Source organism: Aquarana catesbeiana, linkage group LG02 (genome assembly GCF_042186555.1).
Source record: "Aquarana catesbeiana isolate 2022-GZ linkage group LG02, ASM4218655v1, whole genome shotgun sequence".
NCBI classification, from domain to species: Eukaryota; Metazoa; Chordata; class Amphibia; order Anura; family Ranidae; genus Aquarana; species Aquarana catesbeiana.
Window position 1 is genome coordinate 337,893,676 of NC_133325.1, and position 10,088 is coordinate 337,903,763.

Consider the following 10,088-nt stretch of genomic DNA (forward strand, 5'->3'; position numbering starts at 1 on the left):
AGTCAAACGAAGTCCCGCCTCCTGGACAGGCTCCTATGAAAGATGTCCCACTACTTCAATTTTCCAGCATTGGACCAGTGTGCAGTCTATCATATTAGCCGTTCCAGGAGGGGGGACTTCGTTTTACTGCGGGCACCAGGCAATTCAGATCCCCGCTCTGTGTGATCCGGCCAGGTCTCTCCTCTTCCTCTCCTCTCTCTTGCCCAGGTTCCTGGTCAATCACTGGGAGGAGAACAGCTGCCATTCAGCCCCGCCTACTGGCGGTGCCCGCCACCCTCCTCAGAGGCTGCCCCACTCTCGCCCTCAAGTTTTTTCCACTCACCAAATGCCAGCAATTCTTTTCCTTTCCACAGGAATTGCAGCTCAAAGATGATACCTATTCATCAATTGTGCCCAACATTTCACATTGTCATATTTATCCCTATGATGTGTTTCTGTTATTCTAGGCAGGTGATCCAGGGATAATATTTAGAACATTTACTGACTCATATTGCGATTGGTTTGTTTTCGCATAGCTCCATTTATTTGGGGCAAAGGTATTCATGTTAGCAAGATACTTGACAATTTGTAATTTGCATTTTAAGGCAAAACATTTAATGTGTAAAATATAAATGACATCTCAAGCTCTGTGGATCAATGCCATCCTGCCTAATGTTTTTTTTTATGTTGTCCCTTTGTAAAAAAAAAAAGCTGTAGTAAAATTCTATACATCAGATATCCTGCTATACTTCTACCTACTTAACAAATGATTGGGGGGGGGGGGGGTAGCATGTGCTGTGGAAGGAAAAGACTAAGGTTGCCACCTTTTCTGGGGAAACCTACCAGGTTTATGATCCACTTTCCTATGCTATGACCCATCTTCCCAGACTAGAAAAGACCAGCCAGTTGCTGAGTATTTCCTGTGGCAGATATTCTATAAGTTAATAAGTATTTGTTAATTAACAGTTGATTTCTCCTAATTATCTTATGAAAATATAATGGAAGTAGAAATGAAAATGAATAGCATAAAACATGTCTTTTTTTTTTAACTAACGTTTCAGAAATGCTTAACAAATATCTCTGTTTTTCTACTACCCCTAGTGTAGCTTGGACAGAGCCTGCAAAAGGAAGACGAGGAGATGGCATGCCTGCAGCTACAGTTAAACACCCTAAAGGTGACCCTACTGCTTCATCCAGCATTTGCTCAGAATCAAATGTGCCAACTCAGAAACCAGACCCTCTCCATTTTCACCAATGGGACCAGGCATGTGCAGCAGAAATCAGTCCACACCAATATGATATCATAGGAGGAAGTCTGAAAATGCCACATAACAGAAAGGTACTGCGACGGAGCAGCAGCGTAATTACGAGATCCTCAGGCATGGATGCAAGCGACAAAAAAATTTCCTCAATAAACTTGTGCTTGGATGGAGTAGAGACAGAACCCTCCAGATCTGAAAAGCGGTTTGAGCTCCCAATGGGGAAAAAGCTGTCCAAAAGTTGTTCCCATAGTTCTGTCAATTCTATCAGTGAGAGCAAAGATGGCAAAAGGTCTACTACTGCTGGTTCTATGCAAAAGGTACAAAAACAATCAAGGTCACTTCCTCTGTTGAAATTAGATGCAAGCAATTGGAAATGTCGAGGGCCCTTTAGTTACTGCTTCCAAAACAAACGAAAAAATTGTGACGAAGAAGAGGATGAATGTGAAGAGACAGACAATGGGAATAATAATGAGAGCAAAGAATTATCTTGTGTGTATGTACCACAATCACCAGCGGAAGGGCAAAAAGGAGATTTGCCCACATCAGGCAGTGGTAAAGAGCTAGAATCTCCCAGAGCCACTATAGTAACGGCCACAAAATGCATCGATAATGATCAGGTTGCTGGGCAATCTGAATTTATTGTCCAGAACATGGACTTCGATGAGAAGATTGCCAGATTAAATGCACTAAAAGAAAAGGTTTATGCAATACCTGATGGATTTCATTCTGCTCAAAGAGATGCTAATGATTTACTCTGCCTAATAAGATCAAACCACTCTGGAAAGGGGGAAGATGCAATCTCGGATACTCATGACCAGGAGCTGTCTCAGTACAAACAAAGTTTGTCCTCAGAGTCAAGACAGCTTGGAAGTGCCTGCAAGAAAATGGCCGCCACAGACAAAAGCCCAGAGGAAATGCTGTCGGCCATGACCTCAAGTTTTCATATCCTTTGTTGTCTAACAGAAGCTTGCATGAGACTAGTCAAAGCTGTGAACTCTGAAACACAGCAACAGGAAATTGTAGCAAAAATAGATGAAGTGGTGCTGAACTACATCTGTTTGCTGAAGGCCGCTGAAACCACATCAGCAAAAACGTTTAATGACCCCAATGTTAAACTTATGGCTCGACATTCTAGTACTATGGCTGCCGTTGTAAGCACACTAACTCGTTCTCTTAAAACGCTTTTGAACAAATAAAGTAAGACAGTCATTTCATAGACTACCTTAATAAAGCCATACATGAACTTTACTTTACATGTGTATAGACCAATGTAAATCACATTACCTCTCTATTAGGATCTTATACATATTATCCATCCTATAGATATTAAATTGAATGAATCACTTTACTTATCAGCAACAATTGCTGGTGTAGTGCATCCTACTTTATAAAGTTAGCATTCAAAAACCTAATGAAACACAAATACTTCTCTTGCATTATCTGCAGGCACATTATATTAATATGTAACCTTTGCTGCATCTTCCTCTTTTCCTTCAGTCCATGTCATGTTAGAGCTAGGAAAAGGAACCATAATGTAAATAGACAGTATTTAATATTTTAAATTATAATTTTTAAGCTCTGAAATTATGAAATATGTTTAAATTCAAAGAAGGTCCTATGATTTACTAGAGAATATATAAATATATATAAATATATATATATATAATAAATTGATTTTTTTTTTGTTCATGCTGTGTATTTGTTGTTCTTTAAAGGAAAACGGGAAGATAAATGTGTCCCCCCCCCCCCCCCCCAGTACAAAAATCCATTTATTTCCTCATTGATGATCAGTGAGTAGGAGATTGATTTACAACCAGACTACTTGGAAATTTGCTATTCTTTCATTCTGATTATTTACATGTGGATTTATCCAATCTGCTTGAATTTCTGAACTGTGTGGTTCTCATTAGACAGATATGTATGCTGCATGCAGATATTCATTTAATGATTTAATCATCATTATTGAAGATATAGTTGGCTAAGAGTAAATCCGGGTGGGTACACACGAGCCGAATGTCGGGAGACATTTGCTATTTCAGGAAAAAAAAAAAAACAGCCGACTTTTCGGCCTGCGTATATGTCAGTCTGTCCAACCAGTTGGCCGGCTTCTGTTGGATGAGCATGCTCGAAAACCAGCATCTGACCGACTCCCAATCAGCATTCTCAGCCAATGGCAGAGAGCGCTGATCAGAGTGTTCTGCTGGGGGGGGGGTCCCCTATCAGAACAGCTCAGCGGGGGAGATTGTTGTACTAATGTCAGATGGTTAGTACAGGGGCTCCGACCAGAGCTGACAGTTTTTTTCATGCAACCCAGTGAACTGTTATAGGGCGTACACACGGCCGGACTTTGTTCGGACATTCTGACAACAAAATCCTAGAATTTTTTCTGACGGATGTTGGCTCAAACTTGTCTTGCATACACACGGTCACACAAAGTTGTCGGAAAATCCGATCGTTCTGAACGCGGTGATGTAAAACACGTATTTTGGGACTATAAACGGGGCAGTGGCCAATAGCTTTCATCTTTTTATTTATTCTGAGCATGCGTGGCACTTTGTCCGTCGGATTTGTGTACACACGATCGGAATTTCCGACAACGGATTTTGTTGTCGGAAAATTTTATCTCCTGCTCTCCAACTTTGTGTGTCAGAAAATCCGATGGAAAATGTCTGATGGAGCCCACACACGGTCGGAATTTCCGACAACACGCTCCGATCGGACATTTTCCATCGGAAAATCCGACCGTGTGTACGGGGCATTAGTGTGTACTAGGCTTGAGGGCTCATACAGACAGGACATTTAAAAAACACCAGTGCTGCTGTCAGGAAAATAGCAGCGTTAAAAACATGCTTTTAGCCACATTTTTAAATAGCGTTCATGAGCGTTTATGCATGCCCCCTACCTAGAAGTGGCAGGTTATGTACTCGGTTTGTGATCCGGCACAGGAGAGCCAGTCTGCCGCCGTATAACTAAGTTATGCGGTCAGCAAGCGGTTAAACTGTTGGAATGGCTTCTCTTTTTCAATATACATGTACTGTCCCCTTGTACAGTCCCTAAAATAAAAAAAAGTGGGTATTTTAACAAATTGCATAGGTGAAAATACACTTTAACAATGAGGGGCCCAAAACTGTACTCCATATTCAAGATGAGACCTAATAATTAATGTATAGAGAAGCAATAATATACTGACACACAAATTATATTAGTTATTCTAAGATATCCTTAGCAATGGCTTTAAAAACAAAGTGCATCCAACCATGATCACCACAGGTAATCGCTAGCTGTGTGAACAGGCATGAATAACCACGGTGCAGCTATTCGCAAACATCTGTCAATTTCAATCCCAGGAATCTGCACATTCTAGCCGCTGGAATTCATCCATGCAAAATGTGCCTAATTCATAATATATAGGAACACACAATGCAGCTACTTGCACAATAAAATTTAGGTGGTAAAGCCCCACTTCTGTGATCACTGGGCTGAGCAGGAGAGATATTTTACTGGTCACAATGTGCCAATCTTTGATGTATGATGAATATACACTTTAAAAATAAAGAGTCAAAATAATAAATCTAAATAATTATTATTGTGAATATGTATTAATGTGCAAAACAATACTTATGAAATGGATTTCCAATATATTGCCCTACATTTCTATGACCCAGGATGTATTTTTCATAAGGTTGCAGCTGATGACTGAGCTGCCACGACAAAGGAAATAAAACATTTTATATACAGTCAGGTCCATAAATATTGGGACATCGACACAATTCTAATTTTTTTGGCTCTATACACCACCACAATGGATTTGAAATGAAACAAACAAGACGTGCTTTAACTGCAGACTTTCAGCTTTAATTTGAGGGTATTTACATCCAAATCAGGTGAACGGTGTAGGAATTACAACAGTTTGTATATGTGCCTCCCACTTTTTAAGAGACCAAAAGTAATGGGACAATTGGCTGCTCAGCTGTTCCATGGCCAGGTGTGTGTTATTCCCTCATTATCCCATTTACAAGGAGCAGATAAAAGGTCCAGAGTTCACTTCATGTGTGCTATTTGCATTTGGAATCTGTTGCTGTCAACTCTCAATATGAGATCCAAAGAGCTGTCACTATCAGTGAAGCAAGCCATCATTAGGCTGAAAAAACAAAACAAACCCATCAGAGAGATAGCAAAAACATTAGGTGTGGCCAAATCAACTGTTTGGAACATCCTTAAAAAGAAAGAACGCACCGGTGAGCTCAGCAACACCAAAAGACCCGGAAGACCATGAAAAACAACTGTGGTGGGTGACCGAAGAATTATTTACCTGCTGAAAAAAGCACCCTTCACAACAATTGGCCAGATCAAGAACACTCTCCAGGAGGTAGGTGTATGTGTGTCAAAGTCAACAATCAAGAGAAGACTTCACCAGAGTGAATACAGAGGGTTCACCACAAGATGTAAACCATTGGTGAGCCTCAAAAACAGAAAGGCCAGATTAGAGTTTGCCAAACAACATCTAAAAAAGCCTTCACAGGTCTGGAACAACATCCTATGGACAGATGAGACCAAGATCAACTTGTACCAGAGTGATGGGAAGAGAAGAGTATGGAGAAGGAAAGGAACTGCTCATGATCCAAAGCATACCACCTCATCAGTGAAGCATGGTGGTGGTAGTGTCATGGCGTGAGCATGTATGGCTGCCAATGGAACTGGTTCTCTTGTATTTATTGATGTGACTGCTGACAAAAGCAGCAGGATGAATTCTGAAGTGTTTCGGGCAATATTATCTGCTCATATTCAGCAAAATGCTTCAGAACTCATTGGACGGCGCTTCACAGTGCCAGTGGACAATGACCCGAAGCATACTGCAAAAGCAGCCAAAGAGTTTTTTAAGGGAAAGAAGTGGAATGTTATGCAATGGCCAAGTCAATCACCTGACCTGAATCCGATTGAGCATGCATTTCACTTGCTGAAGACAAAACTGAAGGGAAAATGCCCCAAGAACAAGCTAGAACTGAAGACAGTTGCAGTAGAGGCCTGGCAGAGCATCACCAGGGATAAAACCCAGTGTCTGGTGATGTCTATGCGTTCCAGACTTCAGGCTGTAATTGACTGCAAAGGATTTGCAACCAAGTATTAAAAAGTGAAAGTTTGATGGATGATTGTTACTTTTGGTCCCTTAAAAAGTGGGAGGCACATATACAAACTGTTGTAATTCCTACACCGTTCACCTGATTTGAATGTAAATACCCTCAAATTAAAGTCTGCACTTAAAGCACATCTTGTTTGTTTCATTTCAAATACATTGTGGTGGTGTATAGAGCCAAAAAGATTAGAATTGTGTCGATGTCCCAATATTTATGGACCTGACTGTAGTTAAAACCATTAACTATGCTTAGCATAGCACATATTCATGCACTAGATGGCACACTGGCTCAAATGTAAGAACTAAAAACCTGTAATGCCACGTGCACACGAGAGGACTTTTCGACCGGACTGGTCCGACGGTCTATCCGACGGACTTTCGGTGGACTTTCGACAGACTTTCCGAACAAACAGACTTGCCTACACATGATCACACCAAAGTCCGACGGATGACGTACATCGGACTAAAATAAGGAAGTCGCCAATAGCTGCCCTAGCGTCGGTTTTCGTCCGTCGGACTAGCATACAGACGAGCAAACTTTTCGACCGGACTCGAGTCCATAGGAAAGATTTGAAACATGTTCCAAATCTAAAGTCCGTCAGATTTTTGACCGAAAAAGTCCGCTGCAGGTCTGATGAAGCCCACACACGGTCGAATTGTCCGTCGGACCAGTCCAGTTGAAAAGTCCGCTTGTGTGTACGCAGCATAAGACTCCTTTCACACTGGGGCGTTTTTCAGGCGCTTTTGGGCTAAAGAATAGTGACTGTAGAACACCTCCCCTGCAGTCCCAGTGTGAAAGCCAGAGTGATTTCACACTGGGACACTGCGCTGGCAGTCCTGCGAGCAGCATCTTTGGAGCAGTGAAGGAGCGGTGTACACGCTGCCCCTCCTGCCCATTTAAATTCATGGGCACCACTGCCGAAGCTCCTGCAAAGTGCGGCGCTACATGGGCGCATTTAACCCTTTATTCGGCCACTAGCGAATAGCGTCACTAAAATGACAGTAAAGCACCGCTAAAATTAGTGGCGTTTTACTGTTAACGCCCACCCGCCCCAGTGTGGAGGCAGCAACAGTGGGATTTGTGCTAGAAATATGCATTATGCTAGCAGATATGCAATCACTGGGTTACTGTACACTAGGGTGGATAAAAATCGATGATTTTTTTTTTTTTAATATAAAAAAATCGGATTAATTTTTATTTAAATCAGATTTGTTTTATTTAAATCAGGTTTATTTTTATCAAATTTATTTTAATAAAATGCTTTTGGAGTAAAAATCAATCTAAAGATAGTTTTCTATGTAAAGAGGAACTGCAGTCTGCTCACATAATTTGTAATAAAAACATCTTTGCGATTCTGAAGCTTTCCTCCAACCACTTTGCATATTAGTTTATATATACTGTGATTCTGTACTTGCCGAATATGCTGCAGAAATCTCCCTCCACCAAGTCTGGCTGCATCCATTTTAACTGTGGGCAGCTGAAGCTGCTGCTTCTTCACTTTCTGGATTTACCTAGACACACAGAGGCACACCTCCAGCTCTGCAGCTTTCATTGGCCCTCTTATGACTTATCCCCCCTCCCTTCCTGGCAAACTCTCATGAGAGTGAGAGAGAGCTGTACATAATGTCATGCGCCTAGGCTTTTTACCAGACAAGAAACAGGAAGTTGGCTGTATAAGGAATTTACTGGTAGGAAAAAAAAATGTTTTACTATCCAAAGTTAAAACGACAAGAGCAGAAGATTTAATAGATGAAAAGTTGAAAAAATGATTAAAGGTCCACTTTAAGATACATGAATAATTTTGTTTATTCAGCATGAAAGTCTATGTAGCATGAGGCTGTGTATTCTGCAATCTTTATATTTTTGTTAAACTCATTCAATGAATCCAAGCTCTGCAAGCTGAGAGAACATGCACTGCATTGATGCATTCACACAATTTCACAGTAACCATGAGATAAAACAAAGTTCAGGAATATTCCTTTATCTCATTGTTTTGCAAATCTACGTACACTACAAACTGCATGTTGACCCGGTTCTGACAGATTATTATTCTAAATAGGAAACCTTCATTTTGTTTGCAAATATTAAAGATTCTAACTACCAGCAAGAATAAGTCCTTACATTTAAAGAGCATCTGTCATTTCAGACCCATCATGGCAGCGACTCTTAGTGGGCATCCACTCACCTGCTGCCGCCACGGCCCTCACCTTGTTGTGTCACTGCCGCATCACCAGCCATCCCATTAAACTTAATAGGACTGTCGGTGAGTCAACAGCGGGTCAGAGGAGGAGCCACTGGGGGGACAAAGATGACAGTTGTTCTTTAAAAATTATGATTTCAATTGAGTATATTTAAATCAAGCCTTTTTTACTAAGTGATTTAAATCAGGATTTAAATTGTGATTTAAATCGACTTGATTTAAATCAAATCCACCCTGTTGTACACTAATTATTAAAAAGTAAAGTAAATCTATGGTCACATCATAGACTTCAATTTTATAACATCAGCATTGTAATAACAATACAAACAATAGTTATGATTGACAATCCAATATAAGCTTACTTGAAAATCTTTGTTCACGTTGTGAGCTTTGCCTGTCTGCTTGCCATCTCTTTACACAACTTTTAGGATTCGCTGCATGCTTTGCAGCTTCTCTGCTGTTTATTTTCAATTTCTAAGGATTACATATCCCATGGTACCTGAAACTCCTCCTCTCAGCTCATGTGTAATTCTGAAGGCAGACTGTGAATTCTCTGACACAGTAGAGCCTATTCATGGGGCATGGTGAATGGTTGTCACAGAAGTAAATGTGTGGAGATCTTCACAAAGAAAGTTTACAAACTTCAAGATTGTCCAGATAATAGAAGTAGGCTAGAAATAACTGAGATACTATATGTGTGGAAATGAAAATATGATTTTAAGACTGTCCAAGGCTTCTCCCTGTATTAGAAGGGACAGGGTAGGTAGAACAGGGGGAGGGGTGTGCATGTACATCAAGAGTGATTTGCTGGTGAACACGAAAGACGGCATTACTAATGGAGCAATGGAGGGGGCAGAGTCCTTGTGGCTGGAGCTTCTAAGGGAAGAAACAAAAGGCAAATTAATAGTGGGGGTATGCTACAGGTCCCCTACTCTGATGTATGAAAAGGTGACAGATATCTTTTTATAGTTACAAAAAGCGGCAAGGTAATGGTATCGTCATAGCAGACTTCAATTATGCAGATATTGACTGGGCAGATGGAACTGAATCCTCCTCTAAGGCTCGGCACTTCTCAAATGTCTTGCGGGACAATTTTATGTGTCGGTTGGTGGAAGCCCCAACTAGAAACAGGGCTCTGCTAGACCTACTACATACAAACAAACCAGAGCTGATAGCTGATGTGGATGTAGGGGATAACTTAGGAAATAGTGATCACAGGGCAATTACAGTACGTTCACTTTAAATCATAGGAAAAGCAGACACGAGAGCAAGACATGTACATTTCATTTCAAGAGAGGCAACTTTACCAAACTGTGCTCCATATTTCATGACATTAAATGGGAAGATATTCTAGAAACAAAAAACACAGATGAAAAGTGGGAGTGCTTTAGGAACATTTTATTTAATGGCATTAGCCAATGTATTCCAATGGGCAACAAATATAGAAGAACTAAGGTTAAACATGGGAGGCAAATGTAGGCAAGTTTTGGCAAATGTATTAAATATGTTCTT

At 40.7% G+C, this 10,088-nt stretch overlaps 1 protein-coding gene across 5 annotated transcripts in view; it reads left to right on the plus strand.

Moving 5' to 3' along the window:
* The window catches only part of FRMPD4 (FERM and PDZ domain containing 4), a 608,500-nt gene extending 605,572 nt beyond the window's left edge, over positions 1–2,928 (plus strand). For 4 of the 5 annotated variants that reach the window (XM_073614850.1, XM_073614851.1, XM_073614852.1 and 1 more), the window contains one exon: positions 1,086–2,928. In XM_073614850.1, coding sequence (XP_073470951.1) covers positions 1,086–2,437 — 1,352 coding nt within the window. In that variant the 3' untranslated portion in view covers positions 2,438–2,928. Of the gene's footprint in view, positions 1–1,080 lie in introns of all 5 variants that reach the window. The other variant, XM_073614854.1, reaches the window with a different exon arrangement.
* Positions 2,929–10,088: the final 7,160 nt, after the last annotated feature.